The 23,038-nt window shown below is 39.4% G+C and overlaps 1 protein-coding gene across 1 annotated transcript in view; it reads left to right on the forward strand.

The window, feature by feature from the left end:
• tln1 (talin 1) overlaps positions 1-23,038 on the forward strand; it is an 83,632-nt gene that overhangs the window by 53,139 nt on the left and 7,455 nt on the right. The window contains exons 28-52 of the mRNA XM_053476223.1: positions 661-869; positions 1,121-1,240; positions 2,705-2,902; positions 2,997-3,136; positions 6,183-6,276; positions 7,179-7,268; positions 7,349-7,471; positions 10,504-10,647; positions 11,250-11,411; positions 11,635-11,775; positions 12,058-12,239; positions 12,556-12,688; positions 12,956-13,057; positions 13,174-13,344; positions 13,612-13,857; positions 14,021-14,140; positions 14,305-14,451; positions 14,612-14,778; positions 16,042-16,225; positions 18,031-18,156; positions 18,940-19,056; positions 19,473-19,658; positions 19,756-19,863; positions 21,750-21,855; positions 22,705-22,829. Coding sequence (XP_053332198.1) covers positions 661-869; positions 1,121-1,240; positions 2,705-2,902; positions 2,997-3,136; positions 6,183-6,276; positions 7,179-7,268; positions 7,349-7,471; positions 10,504-10,647; positions 11,250-11,411; positions 11,635-11,775; positions 12,058-12,239; positions 12,556-12,688; positions 12,956-13,057; positions 13,174-13,344; positions 13,612-13,857; positions 14,021-14,140; positions 14,305-14,451; positions 14,612-14,778; positions 16,042-16,225; positions 18,031-18,156; positions 18,940-19,056; positions 19,473-19,658; positions 19,756-19,863; positions 21,750-21,855; positions 22,705-22,829 — 3,641 coding nt within the window. The remainder of the gene's footprint in view (positions 1-660; positions 870-1,120; positions 1,241-2,704; positions 2,903-2,996; positions 3,137-6,182; positions 6,277-7,178; positions 7,269-7,348; positions 7,472-10,503; positions 10,648-11,249; positions 11,412-11,634; positions 11,776-12,057; positions 12,240-12,555; positions 12,689-12,955; positions 13,058-13,173; positions 13,345-13,611; positions 13,858-14,020; positions 14,141-14,304; positions 14,452-14,611; positions 14,779-16,041; positions 16,226-18,030; positions 18,157-18,939; positions 19,057-19,472; positions 19,659-19,755; positions 19,864-21,749; positions 21,856-22,704; positions 22,830-23,038) is intronic.

Below are 23,038 nucleotides of genomic sequence, written 5' to 3' on the forward strand. Positions count from 1 at the left end.
CAGTTGCTCTTAAAGTCAAGATCAATTAATGCACTATGCTGGATACTGAATAGTCTACTCAGGGCTACACATTTTTCTTTAGGTGTCCTACAGCACCCCCTATCCATAGTGATTTAAAGTCATCCTAAACATTACAGAATGTGATGAATCTTAGAAATCTATACAAGTCATTTGAGTGTGCAGATTAGTCAGATAAGAAAATGTCACTCTATTTATAAGATAAATATCACCCCAAGAGATTTACTGTGTCATTAAAAAAAACCTTACTAAGTTAATACCATGAACAAGAGTGGCACAGGGGTGTAGTGGTTAGCACTGTCGCCTTGCACCTCCTGGGTCCAGGTTCAATTCCCGTCTGGAGTTTGCATGTTCTCTTCATGCTTAGTGGGATTCCTCCGGTTTCCTCCCACAGTCCAAAGACCTGCAGATTAGGCTAATTGGTGTTCCCAAATTGCCCGTTGTGGGTGAGTGTGTGTATGTACTGTACATGTACCTGGTGATGGATTAGTGTACCCTGCCTTGTGCCCTAAGTCTCCTGCGATAGGCTCCAAAGAGCCTGGAATAAATGTGGATTTCTTGTTGGAAGGTATCAAACCAACAATGTATTCCTCAGTGTAAAAGTATTTAACTGAACATAATGGCTGTACGCTTTTTTTATAGGCATGGCAGCACGTGACGTGGCTCAGGCTCTCCGTTCCCTCGCCTCTGCAGCCCGTGGTGTGGCTGCCACCACAGAGGACCCACAGGCACGCGGCGCAATGCTGGACTGTGCCGGTGACGTCCTCGACAAATCAGGCAACCTCATCGAAGAGACCAAGAGAGCTATCGCCAAACCTGGAGACCCAGACAGCCAGCAGCGTCTCGCCCAGGTTAGACATGCAATACATAGCAGACATACAGTATGCGTAGCAGAGTCTAACATTCTAGAGGAGCTGGTTTATATTTAGGAACAAAACCTCCCTTTAATTGCTAACATCAGACTTGGTAATGTTGCTGGTTGCATCAGAGCGCTCACTTATCTGAAAAGATAAATGTTTTCTTTTTCAAGTAATCTATGATTAGTGCTCTATTAGAACAAATGATAATTGCTGGTGTGCGTGTGTTATGTGTGTTCATTCAGGTGGCCAAGGCTGTGTCTCAGGCTCTGAACCGCTGTGTTAACTGCCTTCCCGGACAGAGAGATGTGGATAATGCCATCAGGAATGTGGGAGAGGCCAGCAAAAAACTGCTTTCTGATCAGGTGAGCACAGCTTCATCTTCTTATGTGGCATTTAAATCGCTTTAAATGCTTAACTAACGTAACCCGAACATACTAGAGCGCTGCCTCAAATCGTATACTTTTGTACTATAAGTATTCCCGTAGTGTAATTACAGTGATGTAATGGATCAGAGTTGATACCCCCCCATACTTTGGCATGTTTGGCAAAGTATAACCATGACTGCCACAGTATTGTGTTATATATCAGGGCATTTTTACCTAGAGAAACGTTGTGCTAGAAAGTGCTGAACTTGTGCCCACTACAATAAAAAACAACCCAAAAATCAGTAGGAGAACTCATACCGTAGCTCAGGTTTATATGCACAATACTGTACTTTGTTTTACTAAAATTAGCCTGATCGTTTATTACCTGCCCAAGATGCATTTTGCAGATGATTTAAAAAAAAATTCAAATCAACAGCAAAAAAAATAAGAATCCTCCTGCCCCACACAATGTTATGAATTGCATTTAAATAATAAAATATATATAATATATTATTTTATTTTAAAATTAATTTGTTGTTTTCAATTAAATTTAATATGTAAAAAATAGAAATATTTTTCTCCCCCCAAAATGATAGTCCATGACTCAACACCATGATGAAATCCGAATCATGAGTTTTGTGATCTGCTGCTCTCCTTATAATTATGATTAACACTGATTGATTTTCCTGATACGTTTATTGAATTTCTAAAACTTTTCATTCTAAGCACACCTGAAAGTCTTTTGCAGACCTATATTGCAAAAAAAAAAAGAAAACAGTTAAAAAAAAATTTGAAAACTAGTTTTAACACCTTTTAACGTCCATCCTTCTATCTTCAACTGCTTATCCAAAATCGGGTCGCAGAGGGAGCAGTTCCAGCAGGGAACCCCAAACTTCCCCTTCCCCAGCCACCTCAGCTAATTTTGACTGGGGAATCCCAAGGCGTTCCCAGGCCAGTGTGGAGATATAATCTCTTCACCTAATCCTTGGTCTGCCTCGTCGCCTTCATCCAGCTGGTTGTGCCAAGAACAACTCCCTAGGGGGGCATCCTGGTGACATCCTTACTAGTTTCCCGAAACACCTCAACCTTTTAATGTAATGTTTTTGTTTGAGACACCTGTTCACAATAGTGAAAGAAAATTTCAACAAGAAATTTAAGGTGACCCAGACTGAAGTCACAGCTGCCATGTGTCAATAGTACAGTACCTGTAGTTATTGCTAGATGTACACCTTTCTGTCTACACCTGGCATCACGCTCCAACCACAAACCAATGCTGTAGGTTTAAACCAGAGATTTACATGTTTTAGATGAAGGTACATGTTGACCCAGTGTACTGTACACAGTACAAACAGTATATTATACAGTATAAATGCACTACAGTGTGAAATGAAACACAAAGAATTCTAATCAGGACTCTGTCTAGTTGTATTTAATGTAACACCTCACTCCCACATTTTTCAGTTCCCTGCTAGTGCGAAGAGCTTCCAGGAAGCTCAGGCGAACCTAAACCAGGCAGCTGCCGGGCTCAACCAGTCTGCCAACGAGCTGGTCCAGGCATCACGCGGCACCACGCAGGACCTGGCCAAGGCATCGGGCAAGTTCAGCCAAGACTTCAGCCACTTCCTGGAGGCTGGAGTGGACATGGCCGGACAATCTCAGGTAGGTGGACAGATAAACTTGCTCCAGTTAATGTTGTTTATGCTAAGATCTCTATATGTTATTTGACGATTTAATTGTTTTTCTCTTTGTGCAGTCTAAAGAAGACCAGACTCAGGTAGTAACCAACCTGAAGACCATTTCTATGTCATCCAGCAAGCTGCTATTGGCAGCCAAGGCTCTGTCTACTGACCCCAATTCCCCCAACTTGAAGAACCAACTGGCTGCTGCAGCACGGTTAGAACCCCATACATTATTTCTGCCCTTATTCTGTCTCTCAGACTTCCGTCTCTCTGCACACATTTATTTTACTCACTCGGACCAGAACTGATATCCAAGACTTCATTTCTGTTAGTCTCCGAAGTCTCTCTTGATTATATTGTCTGGTGTTTGTCACACTATCCTATCAAGTAACTTTTGTTTAAAAAAGCTGTTTATAATTTTAGATGATTTTGCTGTCTGTAAATTAGATTGCAGTTGCAATGAAGCCCAACCAACACCAGCTGTTAAGTTAATATCATATATGCCTTGTGGGTCAGCTTTTAAGGAATGGCTGAGCGGCTCTGTTCTGGTGAGTGGGAAAAGTAATGTTTGTAAACAAAACCCTGAACTAAACAGAACCCACTAAAGAAACTAGTTTTTATTGCATTTTAATAATCAACTTATTCTGGGTATAAAAAAGAGAGAGAGAGTTTTAATAATTCTAGACTTTGCCTTTTTAATTCAATTCAATTCAATTTTATTTATATAGCGCTTTTAACAATGGTCATTGTCCCAAAGCAGCTTCACAAGAAAAAAATGAAAGATTTTTTTTTTTTTTTTTAAGAAAGAAAAGAAAAGAAAATATTTGGAAGTGTGTATGTGTGAGAAAAATGTGTCTAGATAATAATTAAATGAATGAAAGATGAATGAAATGTCTCTGATGAGCAAACCAAGGGTGACGGCGACAGTGGCAAGGAAAAACTCCCTGAGATGGCAATAGGAAGAAACCTTGAGAGGAACCAGACTCAACAGGGAACCCATCCTCATCTGGGTGATAACAGATAGAAATAACATCAAGTGTGTTATGCAGGTGAAAGTTCAATATATCAGAAGTTGTGTAGATTCAGTTCAGCAGTAGGTGCAGAGGGCAGATGGGGTCAGATCACTGGAAGCACAGGAGCAGGATGTGTAGCTCCAGCCATCATAAAGCAGAATCTAGCTGGAGCAGGTCCTTCTCAAGATGCTTTAGAAACCTCGCAGGGTTGGCCTTTGTCTACTGAAGCTGGCACAATCTCCAGATGTCTCAGGATGGGTAGAAAAATACAGAAAAGATGGAGAGAATTAGCGTAGTTGCCATTCAGGATAGGTGTACTGGAGTATGAGGTTATGGGATGTGTTACGCGTATGCCAGATTAAAGAGATGCGTCTTGAGCCTACTTTTGAATTGGGAAACCGTGTCTGCTCCCCGAACAGTGTCTGGAAGGCTATTCCAAAGCTTTGGAGCCAAATATGAAAATGCCCTGCCCCCTTTTGTAGATTTTAAAATTCTGGGAATTACCAGAAGTCCGGAGTTTTGTGATCTTAAGGAGCGTGGTGGATTATAGCGTATCAAAAGACTGGTTAGGTATGAGGGAGCTAAACCATTTAAAGCCTTGTATGTAAGTAGTACTATTTTGTAATTAATTCTAAATTGAACAGGTAGCCAGTGCAGGGATGATAATATAGGTGTTATATGATCATATTTTCTGGATCTAGTGAGAACCCTGGCGGCTGCATTTTGGACTAACTGTAGCTTGTTTATTGAGGATGCAGGACAACCACCTAGTAATGCATTACAATAGTCCAGTCTGGAGGTCATGAATGCATGAACTAGCTTTTCTGCATCAGATACGGATAGGATACTCCTAAGTTTGGCAATATTTCTAAGATGGAAAAAGGCTGTTTTTGTGATAATTTTTATGTTTTTTCCTATTAGCAATTTATGTTTTTGAATTTGTTTTTGCATGATTAGTAGAGGACCTGTATACTTGTGAATGTGTATGATTTTCTGTGGTGATTGCATGCTTTCAACCCCCCCAAAAAAAAATCTGTTCCAAAAAAATATGGTTTAAACAATTGTCCAAAATAAGCAGCACATGTTAGTTTTACATTTCTTTGCTAGTCATGGCCCTTTAAATGCCCTTATCGTATCTAGATGGATAGATAAAAAATATATATATTACTAATTTTTTTTCATATTTTGCTTTCTAAGAGACAGATTTCCTTGTACTTTTACTGGGGGAAGTCTTGAAGAATAGTTCTCCAGTATTCACGAAGTACCTTTATGTCTCCCATTTTGGCAAGTTTTTGTCTGTTATTTACAGTCCCCGGTCCCTGTACCCGACCAGTTTCAGTGGCTTGTTTGTTCTGCCATATAGTGACCTATGACTCATTCATTGTTTGGAACAGACGAGGGTGGAAATGAGTTTGCTGCTTGAGGTTGTTACATAAATCACCAATTTTTTTAATCGTATCGCCACTTTGCAGCCTGTGGCAGTAAAACCTTTGCATCTTATATTTGTGTGTACAGTATATAGACCCTCATAACGAACCCCAGAGCTGAATTGTCATTATCCATGGAATCACCATGCCAGATTATCGCCTTTTCCACGCCCCACTGTTTTTCTCCTTACAGCGTCATTTATACACCGTAGCTAATAACATCACATGCTGCATGCAAATTTTTCCAGTTCAAAGCTGAAATTGTATAAATGGGTACTGGCATAAATCTCAGTGGCTTGTAAATCGACACTCGCTTCCAACATGCTCCAAAAAGTCACTTCTTTTCATTCTTTAAGTCCTGTCTTTTTGACTTTATACATTTAAAAGGAAAAGGGAACAATTATGTAACATGCATGTGTGTGTGAGTGGGTTTGACTGGCCTTTTTGAGCCAGAACTACCGAACTCCTATACTGCCACTCAAGAGCTTAGCTGAGTCACACACTCTCTCACTCTCACACACACACACACACACACACACACACACACACACACACACACACACACACACAGACACACATACAGAGAGTAAGAGCAAGAGAGCGAGCTAGAAGCTAGTGCGTGGTAACGTGTGTGGGCGGACTGTGTTTCTATACTCCCGTATCTTTCCCTCTCTCTCTCTCTCTCTCCCCAATCTCTGTGTTTTCCTCATCGCCATGTCTCTAACTCTCCCTCCTTCTCCCACACATTCCCTCTCTCTCCCTCATCTCATGCGTATCTCATATCTCTTACATCTCCGTCTTTCTCTGTCGGTTTGAACAGTGCCGTGACTGACAGCATCAACCAGCTGATCACCATGTGTACACAGCAAGCACCGGGTCAGAAGGAATGTGACAACGCGCTAAGGGAACTCGAGGTATTTCTCTAATTTCACATTTGTGGAGTTTTTTTTTTCTTTCTTTTTCTGTTTAGTTCATTTGTGTGACTCGGGCTAGCGGAAGGTTAAGAAAGTTGTTTTCGAGTGGTCACTGAATGGTCATTCATGTCATATAGCAGGAAACTATCATATTTACTGACACTGTGGTGGGAAGTGTATAGAGATAAGACTGTATAGGGATTTAAACAAGGTGTGCTGTGGCACAAACCAGGCAATATTCTCTGCAATACAACTTGTCTAATTTGTCACATTACCTTGGGTTTAATGGCCCACGGTTGAACTGTTACTTCAACTGAGTAGCTGAGTTTGTTGCATTACAGATTTACTCAGTGGCATGAGTGAGTATATGGTTAAAAAAATGCTGTGTTTTTGTAGCTACTACTTAATCCGTGGGAATGCTGGCTTTTTTCCATAAGAGTTTATGCAACATGCGATGCCTAGAGATTAAACTAACTTTAAAGCATTTAGAGCTTTCATCTCTATCTGCACTTATGCAACAGGTACGGGTAATGCATCAGTCACTATTGTTGTTTTGCTTAAACGCAATAGAAATATATACCAGCGCTTCCTTATAATGCTCTTCTGTGCACTATTATGATATTAAACATCATTCATAATTAAATAAGGCTAATTGGCTATGATAATGTTTGTTTTATACCACTACATGTAAGTGCTCTAATCTCTTCCTTTATAAAACTATACATGTAGAAACATAGAAACTGCAGCAATTTATTATGATAGACACTTGTATTTTCATTTACGTTAACTTAGTTTTTGTGCACGATCATGGGTGTTTTTTTAACTAAATTGTGTGTATCTGTGTGTATCTGTGTGTATCTGTGTGTGTGTGTGTGTGTGTGTGTGTGTGTGTGTGTGTATAGACGGTGCGGGGCATGCTGGAGAACCCAACTGAGGCAGTGAATGACATGGGCTACTTTGACTGCATCGACAGTGTGATGGAAAACTCCAAGGTGCACAGCAAGTCCTTCCACTTCCTGCTTGTTGTAGTATTTTTGTTCATATGCGTGACAGCGTGCCGTTTGGTCCGCAGGTTTTGGGTGAAGCCATGGCTGGGATCTCCCACAACGCAAAGAACAGCAACCTGCCCGAGTTCGGAGACGCCGTCAGCTCTGCCTCCAAAGCCCTGTGTGGCCTCACCGAAGCTGCTTCTCAGGTAAACAAGCAGCACTGTTCTGTGCGGATTTACCTCGTATTTCTGCTGCGACCGAAATATCAGTGAGGTTTGTTACTTCCCCTGATGATGCATGCCTTATTACTTCAACCTAATTAGAACGGGGTAGAGTGAAGCATCTGAGTCTCCTGGTATCTCACACATCTGGATTTAGAAAAGAGGTGCAAATAAGCATACACAGCCCACCACTCTGTTTCTCTTTTTTTTATTTTATGAGTTTATCTGTTGCTTATCTCTATATGATGGATTTGCTCTTTTTAAACGTGTAATTAACGTGTCTCAGAAGAAGGAGTAGTCTCAGAGAGTGAATTGTTAATTTTCTACTGGGCGCGCATGTGCAGAGCATCTCAAAACCTGTGTGTGTGTGTGTAGACGCTTATATACTCGCATGTACAGGAAACAAAATGAGTACTTTTAGTCCGAATCTTTCGTTCTTTTGTCACGTGACTCCCATAGACGCTACAGTATGCATTGCAATACACAGGAAACAGAACTGATCGGTTCTTCTTAATGACTCTTCTAGTCATTCGGTTTTTTGTCACGTGACTCCCCTGGACGCTATTCAGTGCAATAGAGTCAAAATAACGAATGATTTGGACCAGAAGATATGAGAGGTGAGCTGCTCATTCTGTTCATCATGCTAAATTTTGTTTTATTTCTGATCAAAAGAAAGAAATTAACCAAATGACTCAAAAAAAGATTTGTTCATTCACTAAAATGATTCAAACGTCACTTCACTATTGTAGTAGTTCTTAAGAATTCTTGCTAGTTGCTTTTTATGTTTGACATTAACGCTCATTTTTAATAAATAAACAAACAGCCCAGTCAGAAATACAATGCTTCACGTAACCATGTCCGATCGGACTGAATTTTCTAGCGGTGTAAACATTAGTCACATAAACACTCGATCCGACCGTTTCTCTCTCTTGTGAAAATATGCTATAATATTATAATACAATATACTACTCTATATACTAATTCAAATGTTTTTGTTTAGTGATTTATTTTCTACGTTCTAGAACAATATTGCAGATTTCAAAAGTAAGAAATAACACATATGGAATAAGGTAATTAATTAACAACAACAGACTGTTGTTATTTTAAGATACAAAGGTCATCTATTCTGGAACAGTTCTTGCAAGAACAGTGCATTTGCAAAACCCATCAAGCACCATGATGAAACCCAGGAAAACAGGATCAAACCATACATTTGACTGTGTGTGCGTATTTATTTCGACAAAAGAGTAACAGTCTGATTAAGTGTAATGTTTGTAGCATTAGGTGCTCTGATGAGTTTCTGCAATGGAAATTCTGCTTCTGTTCCTGATCAGTAACCTCAGTAAGAGCAACTCTCTCCCCCATCAGTCTTTACTTTGCCCTTCTGTCTACTGGCTCCAGGTCTTTGGAGGAAGAAGAGTCTTCGATTGGCTTAAATTTTCCATGTAGTAAAGATCCTAACAAAAGGCTTCACAAAAATGATATCCTGTTTATACGCTTTGTGCATGCAAACTCACATCAAATCAGATCAGCATCTATGTAAACAGTTCAGCTGAAATCTTTAATCAGAACGATTTCTAGGGGACTGAATATATTTTATTCACATAAATGCTGCTAATGACTGATAGCAGCGATCAATATACCAGTTAGGTGAGGTATTTTACATCACCTTGCACAGTCTGTAGACAGTTTATCTCGCTTAGCAAGCCTTTGCTGTAGCAAATAGTTTGTCTTTGTGCCTCCAGCAGTGAACTCCTTGTGCTGAGATTTTTTTTTTTTTACAATGTTTTATCAGGTTACTTGTAGTATAATAAAAGGCTTTCTTAGAACACTGTTTAAAGTTTGGTTCGTGTTAATTGATGATATTAATCATGAAAGATGTTCAGATTATTGTTGTCCATTTTTTAGTGCAACAATTAGATAAATTACATTCCTTCATCAATTGGTATCAACCGCAGGTGTATGAGCAGTTTGTATGAGTATGATTAATTCGATCATAAAACCAGCATGGATGGGGAAAAAATAACGGTGTATATATATATATATATATATATTTTTTTTTTTTTTTAAGCACACAGTAAGATGAGTATATGCCTATCATTAAGGAGAGAAAAGGCAGTCATGAGGCTCTAGGGTTTTAAGATGCATCATTAGAGACCAAACTGGCAGAAAAAAAACAATAGAAGGACTGTTTCTTTCCTCTTTCTTTTTTTTCCTCTCCTTTTTCCAGCCTGCTGTGAGTCTTGATTTATTTTTTTTATTTTTTTTATTTTGCCTCACACACACATACAAGCACACATGCATGCACACACATACGCACAGTGGAAGTTTATAATGGCTTTAATAGGGAATGATGATGACTCATGTTCAAATGCGCGCTTTCTTTCTGTCTCTCTCTCTCTCTCTCTTTCTCTCTCTCTCTCTCTCTCTCTATCTGCAGTAAAAGTGTTCTCTCTGCCTTCAGATCACTGATTTCTAGTAGAACAATACTGAGGAAAGTGTTTTGGAGTAGCTCGTGTATGTGTGTGAGTTGTTGCCAAGGCAGATGGTGAGAGAAGCTAAACTGGAAGATGTGGCTCTTCTGGTGAGATCAGAACTAAGTCTATGAAAAGCCTGTCTTTCTACAGGATGTGACTCCAATAAATAAAAGGTCAAAAGAAGAATCAGCGTTTGTAACATTTAAAGTCCTTGCCTTTTCTGAGACCCTGAGAAGAAGGATTTATCCACTTTTTATATTTTCCATGATTTGAGCTATTGAGCTATAGGAAAGGGGAATTTACTGTATATGTGATCAGCGAATGTTAACCAAGAGACTAGACAGAAGCGCACAGCCACCACAGGGCTGCTGATTAAGTCTCTAGGATAAACATGCTGTCTTTGGTTCTTAGATACATCTTTTGTGAGACAACGGAAAAGACCCCAGATGTGTTGTGTCAACCTCAACCTCCCACTGATAACACAAATTGTCAAATCTTAAACCTTTTAATCTCCTAAACTCTTCACTCTCTCTCTTGCAGGGTGCCTATCTGGTGGGTGTCTCTGATCCGAACAGCCATGCTGGACAAAAGGGCTTGGTGGATCCTGCTCAGTTTGCCAAAGCCAAACAATCCATTCAGATGGCCTGTCAGAACCTGGTGGACCCTGCGTGCACTCAGTCCCAGGTACCGTTTAGCTAGACTGGATATCACTGATAAGCTTTTAACATCGTCACTGCTTGACTTATTCTTCGACTGATTTTTAGAAAGCGCAGTACATCTCACATTTGATCGTTTTCCTCATGGAATTACACAAGCGAAGGCCTGAAGGTGTCATTTAAACATGTCTTGTTACCGAAATAATCCTAAAAATTCCATACCCTGATGGAATCCGAGCAATCCTGTTACGTGACACCAAGATTAAGCCTCACATATTGTATCATGCGGGTACATTTGTGCACAGCAGGATATTTTTGTTGATCTTAATAATATTAATTCGTTCTCCACTTTATTGCCTTCTGCTTGCATCAGTCAGGGAAATTCATTGCATATTACATTATGAGACAAGACAAACACATATTTAATATTTTTCTATAATTCAGCAATCAATAGGAAACTCTGGAGTGCTCTTATTCAGTGCAATCAACTAGGAAACTAGTTTTTCTTTTGCCATGTAAGCAAACAAGATGTGCTATTGTTGGTATTTGCCTAAAAAGTCAAGCTCACAGGTCAAATCTGTCATTAGACATTTAAAAAAAAAAATTTCTCACCCCTCTGCATTTCCCAAGGTCCTCTCTGCTGCAACGATTGTTGCCAAACACACCTCCGCCCTTTGCAATGCCTGCCGCCTCGCCTCCTCCAAAACATCAAACCCTGTTGCTAAGCGACAGTTTGTCCAAAGTGCCAAAGAAGTGGCGAACAGCACAGCCAACCTTGTCAAGTCAATCAAAGTGAGTGCTAATCCCAAAAAATTCTTTAAGATTGTTTATGAAAATTACCAAATGGTCAAAACCAGACTTTTTTTTCTTTTTCTTGTTTTTGAAAGGTTTTAAGAAGTTATATTAAGATTAATAAAATAATATATTATAATAATATAAATAAAAGAGTGTTTGAGGTGTATGAAAGCGGAATTCCCACTAATGTGTGTAAGTGGAAATTATTGTGTGCGCTCAGGCCCTGGATGGAGCCTTCAACCAGGAGAACAGGCAGAAGTGCAAGGCGGCAACAGGGCCGCTGATCGAGGCAGTGGATAATCTCACTGCCTTTGCCTCCAACCCAGAGTTCGCCAGTGTGCCTGCACAGATCAGCCCAGAGGTACCGTAAGCTTTTATATTAAACACATCTATATGTATCTGGTTTATTTAATGCTGACAGGAAGAAAGGCAGGACATTTATGTCATTGGTGTCTAGTTATCCAGGTATCTCTTATTTATTTTATACAGGTTTACCCTGTTTGTTTTAAAATGAAAACAAGCTAATCATATTAAGTAGGCTTCTGAGTTTTGTGTAACATTAAATGGGCTAATTACTTTAGGTGGTAACAGATTAACATGATTTAGTGTGTGTTTATGTCTGTGTGTGCGCTCTTTAATGTAGGGTCTGGCTGCGATGGAGCCCATCGTGGCTGCAGCTAAAACAATGCTGGAGAGCTCGACAGGTCTTATCGAGACTGCGCGCTCACTGGCCGTGAACCCTAAAGACCCTCCCAAGTGGTCAGTGCTGGCCGGCCACTCCAGGACTGTATCCGACTCCATCAAGAAGCTCATCACCAACATGAGGTACTGCCATACTTTAAAAGGCATACTAACTAACTAACTGTAAAACTAGAACTAATTAATAATAATAAAAATGAAAATGAACTAGCATGCGTTGATGTAGGTGTTATTTGTCTCTAAAGTTTAACAAAATCTTATTTAAACTTTATCTTTAACCTTTATTAATTCTTCTAATTCCCTTCATTTAAAACTTTAGCAATCATGTATCTATGTTTAGTTTCTCTCAGTTCCTGCCCTTCAGTCTTTAGTATCTGTTGCTCAAAAAATGTTTTAGTTTAGTGTTTCTAGAGTTTAATGACTCTTTGTTAATTGCTTGCAGAGATAAGGCTCCAGGTCAGAGAGAGTGTGATGAGGCCATCGACGTTCTCAATAACTGCATCCGTGACGTAGACCAGGCTTCTCTTGCTGCCATTAGCCAACAACTTGCACCCAGAGATGACATCTCCCACGAGGTGTGCATCATCCCTTCAGAATTTGCTCCCTGTACATACTAAAAAAAAAAGGAGAAGCAGAAACATTCAACCTTAAACCCTTTAATAACATCATACAAAGCTCAAGTTCTGTTTGAGAGCTTCCAGTTATGTTTAACAGTATATATATAATTTTAATTATTACAGTAGGTTAGTATCTATTGCAATTGGCAGTAATTTAAACTGTTTTTACTAGGAGTCAGTAATGATAATTGGATTCAACAGAGAGCGTCTTGTTTGTTGTCTCAGGCCCTGCATGAACAGATGGCAGCTTCAGTGCAGGAGATTAGCAACCTGATCGACCCAGTGGCCATCGCAGCTCGATCCGATGCCTCCCAGCTGGGACACAAGGTACGATTCAGCATGCAGTTTGTTTTACTCCTGTTTTACACCTCCGTCATCTGCTTCAAATCACGAAGAGGTGGTAATGTATACTACTTCATGGTTTTGGTCATCATATCTTGCAGGTGTCTCAGATGGCAAGCTATTTCGAGCCGCTCATCATGGCAGCCATTGGCACCGCATCGAAAATTCTGAACAGCCAGCAGCAGATGAACGTGTTGGACCAGACAAAGACTTTGGCAGAGTCAGCCTTGCAGATGCTCTATACAGCCAAAGAAGCAGGCGGCAACCCTAAGGTGTGTTTAAGATAACTCTCGTTTCTTAAATCCATCATGAGGACATATAGAAGTTTTGAAATGTGAGTGTGTAGAGGGGTAAAGGTTTGCTCACTACAGAGAAGTCATGTTTTCGACTGCCCTCGTACTGTCTCTACGTTATGGCCAATTTTATTATGTTGCAAACCCCATGTTCTTCTCCATAAAATCTGTTTAATATGATTAAACCAACTGCTCCAGTAAGACTGGGTGAGCTTTACTAATTGTCTGCTCGGTCTTACACCCCAGGCGGCTCACACCCAGGAAGCCCTGGAGGAGTCTGTGCAGATGATGAAGGAGGCTGTCGATGACTTGGGAGGTACAATGGCTGAAGCAGCCAGTGCAGCAGGATCTGTAGGAGGGATGGTCGACTCTATCAGTCAGGCCATTAACAAAATGGAAGACCCTGGAGTGGAGCCTGAAGGAACCTTTGTGGATTACCAGACTACTATGGTGAAGACGGCCAAGGCAATTGCGGTCACTGTGCAGGAGATGGTATGTCTTGAGTGTTCCTTTTGCCTAATTTCAATTCCAAGTCATTAGGCATGCAAGTATGCAGTTAGAATAGTTAGTTAAAGTTGTACGAAATAAACTTCCTTAATCGTATCCCTATAAAAATATTTTTTTAAAAACGTATCTTATTTGTTCTTAAAACCAGGTCACTAAATCAAACACCAACCCCGATGAGCTCGGAGGGCTCGCCAATCAGCTGACCACTGAGTTCGGTGACTTGGCGTCAGAGGCTAAGTGTGCCGCCATCACGGCTGAAAGCGATGAGGTAATAAGTAACACTGTTTCTCTCCTAATAGTCCTATTAGCATTTACTTCTGTCTTCAGTGCATATTTTTGTGTTCCAGAGCATCTGCAGTCTCACACTGTGCCTGCTGGTGCATGTATGTGTGTGTGTGTAATTTACTCATTATCCTTCCTGCACCCTTCTAGATTGGCTCTCACATTAAGAAGCAGGTAACAGAACTAGGCTACGGTTGCACCGGATTGGTCACCAAGGCAGGAGCTCTGCAGTGCAGTCCGAACGATTCGATCACCAAGAAAGAGCTCATTGACGCTGCTCGCAAAGTCTCTGAGAAAGTGAGTGAAGTGCATGGTAGAAGTTGTCACACACAGCTACCCAGATTGTTATTTTTTATTTTTTTGCTTATTTGTTCATTATTATAAAATATTGCTAGAATGATCTTGTCTAAAATCAAAGTTAATTTTATACTGGTGTCTCTCTCGCTTTCCGCCTTAGGTGTCCCATGTGTTGGCCGCACTGCAGGCCGGTAACCGCGGTACTCAGGCTTGTATCACAGCTGCCAGTGCTGTGGCTGGCATCATTGCTGACCTGGACACTACCATCATGTTTGCAACAGCGGGTACACTTAACAGGGAGAATGCAGAGACCTTCGCCGATCACAGGTTACCAAACATTCTAAAATGGATTCACAATACAGTTAAACCTTAGAATGCGAGCATAATTCATTCCGGAAGCGTGCTTGTATATTTACATTTACATTAAGGTCTTATCCAGAGCGACTTACAAAACGTGCTTTAAAGTTTACGTCACTGGATAGTTACCTACACTGGGTTACTAGGTTACTAACGAAGTCCCATCAGTCAAACACAACTGGGAAGAGTTTTTTTTTTTTTTTTTTTTTTTTTTTGGTGGGGGTTGTGATTAGTCCATGTATTAAAGAAACAGATGCGTCTTGAGTTGTCTTTTAAAGATCGTCAAAGACTATATAATAAAACAAATTAACCTGCACTTTACCTTTAAAAAGAATCCAGACAGAGCAATGTTTTCTTTGGTGTGTGTATTTGTGTGTGAGAAGCTGAAGTTAGACGAAAGAAAAGAGGAGGGAGGGGGCTACTGTGTAGGGCGATTTTTATACACATCGCTAACGGAAACAATGCTCCGTCTTTTACAAGGAACCTTTCTAATGACACTTGCCCGTTCGTACACACTAATGCGCAACCACCGTTCTCTGACAGAGAGACACTTTGGAACCTGGATGTTTAACAAGAAACCTCTCTAATGACACTTGCATTTGCTTTTTGTGTGCGCGCACACACGTGGTCACAATGTTATAATAAACAATACACACGCGCACTGATGTTGATCATACAAAATGACACGCGCACTAAGACTGAGCATGGTGATTACCCACAATCCCTCAGCGCGAGAGATAGAAGAACCATTGGCTCAATTGTGATCACGTGACATTTGGCAGACAAAGTACATGCTTGTTTCTCAAGTTAAAATTTATTTAAACATTTTGCTTATCTTGAAAACACTGTCAGACCAAGTTACTCGGTCCAGGGTTTCCCTGTATTATGATTTTTATAGCGTAATGTTCAACTGTTCTGGGTTTTAAAAAAAAATGCTTTAAATAATAGTGAGGTGATAAAGCAGTCATCTTTCAGAGATTAACCTTTTCTTCCCACACTATTTATTTGGAATTTTATGTAAAAAAAAAAAAAAAAAAAGCAAAATTACATTTTACCGTATTTTGACAAACATATTATATGTATACTTCTACACTGAGAATGCATCAGTCTGCATTTATTGAACCAACAACCTATAGTGTAGCTGTTGCTAGTAAGAGCTTATATATAATACCTAGGTCACTCTTAAAATGGTTTTCAGACAAAAATGGTTTGTTCTCGTTTTTATCCGCTCAGAGAGCACATCCTGAAGACAGCTAAAGTTCTGGTAGAGGACACCAAACTGTTGGTGTCTGGAGCAGGAGCCAGTCAGGAGAAGCTAGCACAGGCCGCTCAGTCATCAGTCAACACCATTACCAAACTGTCCGATGTGGTCAAGCTGGGGGCCGCCAGCCTGGGATCTGAGGACCCTGAGACACAGGTAAAAATAAGTTTTAAAAGTTCTGAAGATGTAAAGGTTTTTTAAAGGTTGAAGCGTTTAAGAATAATGTACCCAATCCTTCTGAGTAAAATGATTCTTAATGTCTCTAGCATCTGATGATCTTGATGTGGTTACTGTCGCAATCCTTTAAAGTCTGTCTTGGATTCGTCACTATGCAGACAGACTGTTGTTGCACTCAGTTCCTTTTTCTTTCTGTTTTTTACTGTTCACACTGCTCTCTTCTCAACAAACAAGACACTTTTTTCTTCCTGTGGCTTTCCTGTTGGTCAGGATGTGGGTATTGCTTGTGTGTGTTTTCTCTAGTCTTCATGACATGTGTGTGTCTGTGTGTGTCTGTGTGTGTCTGTGTGTGTCTGTGTGTGTCTGTGTGTGTGTGTGTGTTAATGTCTGTGCCACGGGAATGAAGAAAGACACAAACGTTGGCCTGCATGGATCTCTTTGTGGCCTTATGTAGAGCATAGACAGTGCACACTGCATTTTGGCACACAGTTCTGCTTTCTCTTGTTTCTATGGTAGCATTCAGAAATTCCTAGAAAAACAAAGAAAATTCAAAAAATAATTGTTTACTTTATTGAGAAACACCAGTGGCCACGTGAGCAAAGATATATAGCGTAGTATTTGAGTATAGTGGTTTTTATTTACAGTACCATGCAAAAGCCTTGAGCCAACTCACCTTCATTTTTTCATATTTTGCTTACATAAGATAAGACTTTTCTTGTATGTGTTTAATGTAGTCTTAAAAAAAAGTTCTCCAGTCTTGCTGAAGGACAGTATTTTTTTTTTTTTTTGGCAATAACTTGGAGTAAACTAGTCAGAAACAAGTGCGGATGATGACAGGTAATCAGGCCAGTAATTAGTATACTGGTATACTGGAACAGATGAGAGGGGAAATGAGGTTGCTGCTAAGGTTGATACATAAATAACCTATTTTTAAATTAGAACTTTGGGCACTCTGCAGCCTGTCATAGTAAAACATTTGTTTAATGTTTCTTTAGTTTAATCAGCCATCTAATAAAGGATGGCTCAAGATTTTTGCACGGTACTGTATTTCTGTAATGACTGCCTGACTGTATTCAGCCCGGATGCCTCCTACAAAAGTCATTCTGGGTCTTTGTTCATTCTGACATTGGCTGTCCTTTAGAAACGTTTTGTTCAGTATGAGAATGCTCAGACAGTGGGGCTCCTCCTCTGCTGTTGTTTGACATTAATTCACTTTAACAGGGCTTATTCCTTACTAGAAGTCGCTGAATTTATGTCAAAACCTTGCTTTCCACATCATTAACTTTGTATTGTCCTCTATGGAATGCAGTGGCATTTATGCATTAGGGTTTAGGGTAATAATTATAGTATGTTATTATATTACATGCTGTCAACATTAGAATAAAAAAATTATATTCTGCAGAACTTTTATGCACGAAGTAAATATACTTAATCTTTTGATAGGATATTCTTGCCTTTAAAAAGTAGAATAGTCAGAATGATTATATAAATGTTATATGATTTGAACTTTGATCATCATTTATTAGCTTAACTCACACTTCTCTAGAACTCACATTACTACTTCATGATTTAATTTATTTTTTATCATTCTCATTTATTTATTTTCCATTCATGACTGCTGCTCATTTCTTTGTGTTTATGTCCACATTGCAGTGTTTGTTAGTACACTACTACTACTCTACTCTACTCTTGCGTGAATGAATGCATGTGGACAGTAGATGTCAGTGTCGGTCATCTTTCTCCGTGTGCTATTCACAGTAACAATGCTCTGCTGTCTGTTGCAGGTGGTCCTGATAAACGCGGTCAAAGATGTAGCTAAAGCTCTGGGTGACCTCATCAGAGCCACCAAGGCAGCAGCCGGCAAGCCTCACGATGACCCGGCCATGCTCCAGCTGAAGAGCTCTGCGAAGGTAAAGCGTGCACTGGGGCTGAAGTTTACACATCTCTCATAAGCTGAATTACATTTGATTTACGTAGTTCCTGCACATAGAAGCTTAACAGAAATCCTGGTGTAGATGTTGATAGCTTTAAAGCAAGCCTGACATAAAAGTTTTAAACAAGAACTATCATTTGACAGATTATACCCGACTAGAAGATACACACCTGTTTAGATACACACCTGTTTAATCTGTTTGTGAGAACTACATTTAACAATGCAAATGCATTTCTTTTTTAACTGTGAGTAATGGTTATTAATTAATACACTGGCATTTGTCCAAAGCAAGAGAGAGTCATTTAAGCCTGCATTATTGATTGCCTAATTGATTGCAAGCCTGCACACACACTTATACAAACTTCCCATTCTAGCACCAAGTATTACATGCTAATGATAAATTCAATAAATTTTAAAACATTATGAAAATTACTTTTTAAAAGTGTGAGAAAGTGCGTATATATCATATTGATCAGTTTGTGCTTGCGGAGTAAGCCGAGGGCGACAGTGGCAAAAAAAAAAACTGCCTGATTTAACAATAGGAACCAGACTCAACAAGAAGAATGAGACACTAGATGAAAGTAAAATAAAAAATCAGGCTGGGCAATTACTGGTGATATTCCTGAAATATATTGAATCATATATACATATTGTACAATATTTTCTCTTTGCATTCGTTATGCATTCATTGTGTCTCTTATGCTTGTAATATATGGAAAGTTGCATCACACTAAGTTGCCGCACTGGTCGATGTCATTAGGTTATGGTTACGAACGTCACGTCGCTGCTGAAGACTGTGAAAGCTGTGGAGGACGAGGCCACTAAAGGCACGCGAGCATTGGAGGCCACCATTGAGCACATCAAACAGGAGCTGACTGTGAGGACATTTTTCACTTCCCCTATCACTGTCATTTGAACTCTGGCTGAAACTGCGTAATCGATAGTGAGCTTATTGGAGACTCGCCAGGACAGCTGTGATAACACTGCACTGAAATTATGCTTTTAAAGATTTCATATTTTAAATGTTAACAATTTCAGGAACTTTTGTTCAGGATAAGTTTCATTTATTTATTATATGTTTAATATTAGCCTTGCATTATCTGGAGCATCTCCTAATTAAATCACTGTGAATAATATGATGCCATGGGTGAATCAGATTTAAATTACAGCCTTCACTATTGTCAGAACTGTTAGAAAATTACTGTTACAAAATTCATGAATATCTTCTGATCATTTTTGATTCATCATTATCTGTTATGATTTTCGATGACCTGTTATCGTGCGGTCTCTTAGGTGTTCCGCAGTCCAGATCCTCCTCCAAAGACGGCTACACCAGAGGAGTTTATCCGCATGACCAAAGGCATCACGCAGGCCACAGCCAAGGCAGTGGCCGCTGGAAACTCATGTCGCCAGGAGGACATCATCGCTACAGCCAACCTGAGCAGAAGAGCCATCGCCGAAATGCTGCATTCCTGCAAGGTGACAGTCTTACAGCCCTAGCACATATTATACTTAGCTTGAAGTTCCTGTATAGTTTTTTTTATTCCAAATATTATTTTAATCTCTCTTCCTGCAGCAAGCTGCTTATCACCCTGAAGTAAACAGCGAGGTGCAGAGCCGTGCTCTGCGCTTTGGAACAGAGTGTGCCCATGGCTATCTGGGTCTCCTGGAGCATGTGCTTGTGGTAAGTCGGTGCCTCTGACAGAACAGATCCTCTTACTCTGTTACACACACACACACACACAATGTCTCAAGACTTCTGTGAGTGTCATTGGGAATACTTGGGGTTTCTTGCAACATTGAGCTGCTATTTTAATTACTTTCTCAGTACGACTGACTGCACAGAGGCTTATTACTTCAGACTTGTTTTCATGCTGATAAATTCTTCTGAACTGTAGATTTATAACAATAATTGTAATATTCTGTAATTTATTCTATGTACACAGTGTTTTCAAGTTATTTGTCTTATTAATGTTCATTTACTATTTTTTTTTTTTAATTGATATCTTTTTAATTCTGCTGTGTACCTCCTAGTGTGTGAGATAATAATGACTTTCCCTTGAAAGAGTTATTTTACAGATTACAAGAAGTCTTTTCCCACTATTCCAAGTCTCAAACCAGGTCACATGAATATAGACAGGTCATGTTTGTAAATGAGAAGTGGTTCTCAAACAGTTTACCTGGATAAATAAAGGTTAAATAAATAAAAATTAAAAAAACAGGAAGTAATAAGAATGTTAAATGTTATTGGACATTCAGCCCCACGAGTGGATTACTTTATTAGCTGGACGCTTCAATCACAATCAGTTTAAATCACAGTTTTTAAAAAGTGTTCCAAAAACACTCAATCAGATGCACTTAATCTTAATTAACGATTGACACTGTAGATCAAGTTCTAGTACTGGACAAGCGGTCAAACATTTAATCCTGTGCGAAATATTTTTGGCAAATGATTAAATGTCCAACGTTTACAAGTTGTCATACTGTATCCTGACCGTTTAAAATATATTTTTTCTGTTCTACCATTGTATATATGTATTTGTGTGTGTTGGTTCACTGTGTAAGCCGGTGAGTAGAAATTGACTGATCTGCACGAGTGTATGCCCTTTGTTGTGTGTGTGTGTGTGTATATCCAAATAGATTAACAGCATTTGACCCCCGAGAGTTATTCTTATCCACTCACACATGGCTCAAAATTTTTTCAGAGCATTGCTATTTTAAAACAACAATGTGGACTGAAGGTATTTTCTGTAGAACAATATGCATGACCACGGAGGGGGTAATGTGCTATTATTGAATACAACATGAAAAGGAAGACAATGACAGATCAGTAGTTTTAATACCGGACATTTGAAATTGTCCAACTGTGCTTTAATAGTCTTTATATCCCATTGAAAAGATACATAGGGTAAAAACCATGATTGGGTAATGCTACATCATATTTTTCTAAACTTAATATTGTTTACATTCACTCTTTAAATGTTTAAGGTTATATGCTTTGTCCAAAAATGGTCTGTAAAGTAAGGATTTGTACTGTATATGTAAAAGAATGTAGGGTTACAATATAAAGGACAAAGCCGCCGTACTATGTGGGGTTAAACATGCAATGAGTTACCCAATGAAAATGACTTGCATGGATTTAGTGTGTATTTGTAACAGATTAACCATAATCATGAACATCAAGCTGACTCCTAAATATTTTAATGTTTAAAGTTTTAACTTGTTTATACTGGATTGATTTAGTAATTACTCGGTATGTATGCATTTTAGGACGTTTGTAGTGTTCTTTGGTGTGTGTGGGGCTGGGGCTGGGGCTTTTCTTAGTGCTTTGTTTGAATAGGCAGATAGTAACATGCCTACCAGCCCTCATAGCCAACAAAGTAATGACAAACACCTGTTATACAATCACCAGGACAGCTCTAAAGGACACCCTGAGGACATCCTGTCTCTCTCTCACACTTACAAATAAGCATTAGTAAAAACCAGAAAATGGTATTATATTGTTAATTAATCTATTACTAAACCTTATGCCAATGTTCCATGTTCATTCACTGTTGTATATTTCTCTAGATCATTCAAAAGCCCACTCACGATCTGAAGCAGCAGCTGGCAACCTTCTCCAAGCGGGTGGCCGGCTCGGTCTCTGAGCTCATCCAGGCAGCTGAAGCCATGAAAGGTGCTGATACACACACACACAAAAGAAAACTTGTTTGTATTTACCAAGATGCGCAGCAAACCTAGTCATAAGCCTGTGTCGTTTATTTTACACATCCATAGTAGTAGTGATATCTCCTGTCATACCTCATATATATATATGTGTTTGGGATTTTTTTTAACCAGACTTTAGGTTTAGCAAGCAACATACATTTCACAAATCCACTAACAGAATATTTATGGCATGTTCAAGGGATTTATAGTTGGATTGTACCTACTGTATGTGTACTCACAGATTGAAACTCTGCATAGCTTTTTTTTTTTCTTTTAAGTTTTTTTTTTTCGTCCTAACTTGTTCACACAGTCAAGCCTTTTTTTTTTTTTTCCACAGAAACAAACCTACAGCTCAGTCAAGGTGCTAAGACACTTGTCGATTCAGTGCAATGTTGAATTAGTGAAGGTAGTTGGGAAGCGGCAATTTATTTGCGTTCAGGTTATGTGTGATAGGAATAACTGGTACTAATCCTTCTTTCTCTTTGAAATTCTTATCGGTAAACTTGATATTGGATTTGGTAGAGCATAGGAAGAAAAGTTTTGACAACACACTAGTTTAGCTGTCACAATAAAACTTAATAAGCAAAAAAAAAAATAAATCATATGAGGTGCCTAGAGAAACCAGGACAAAGTTACATTCTGTATGTGATTATATGTAGAGCTTTCTAACAGTAGTACTTCTCTCAAATCAATTCTTATAGATTTTGTAGGACAAAATTCAAAGATTTAAAACGTTTACTAGACGCATCTTAACTTTAACCTCGTTTCATATTTAGAATAACTTTCTTAACCTCTTGTTTTTCTGTTTTTCTGGCAGGCACTGAATGGGTTGACCCCGAGGATCCCACTGTCATCGCAGAGAACGAGCTGCTGGGCGCAGCGGCCGCTATCGAAGCTGCCGCTAAGAAACTGGAGCAGCTGAAACCACGAGCCAAACCCAAGGTGAGAGAGCTTTTCTACCACTTTCAGCACCGTCACACCCAAGCCAGCCAGCTGCTACAGGCTTAGCTGTTCTATAGTTGTGTTTCAGCCTTGGACTGGGTTACCACATTTAAAGCCCTCCCTTTACTGACGTGGCGAGCAGAGGAAATGTCTAATATCACCTTATTGGCTGGAACAAAACAATACAGATACATTAGCATGCTAGGTTT

The sequence above is a fragment of the Clarias gariepinus genome, chromosome 17 (assembly GCF_024256425.1).
Source record: "Clarias gariepinus isolate MV-2021 ecotype Netherlands chromosome 17, CGAR_prim_01v2, whole genome shotgun sequence".
NCBI lineage: Eukaryota > Metazoa > Chordata > Actinopteri > Siluriformes > Clariidae > Clarias > Clarias gariepinus.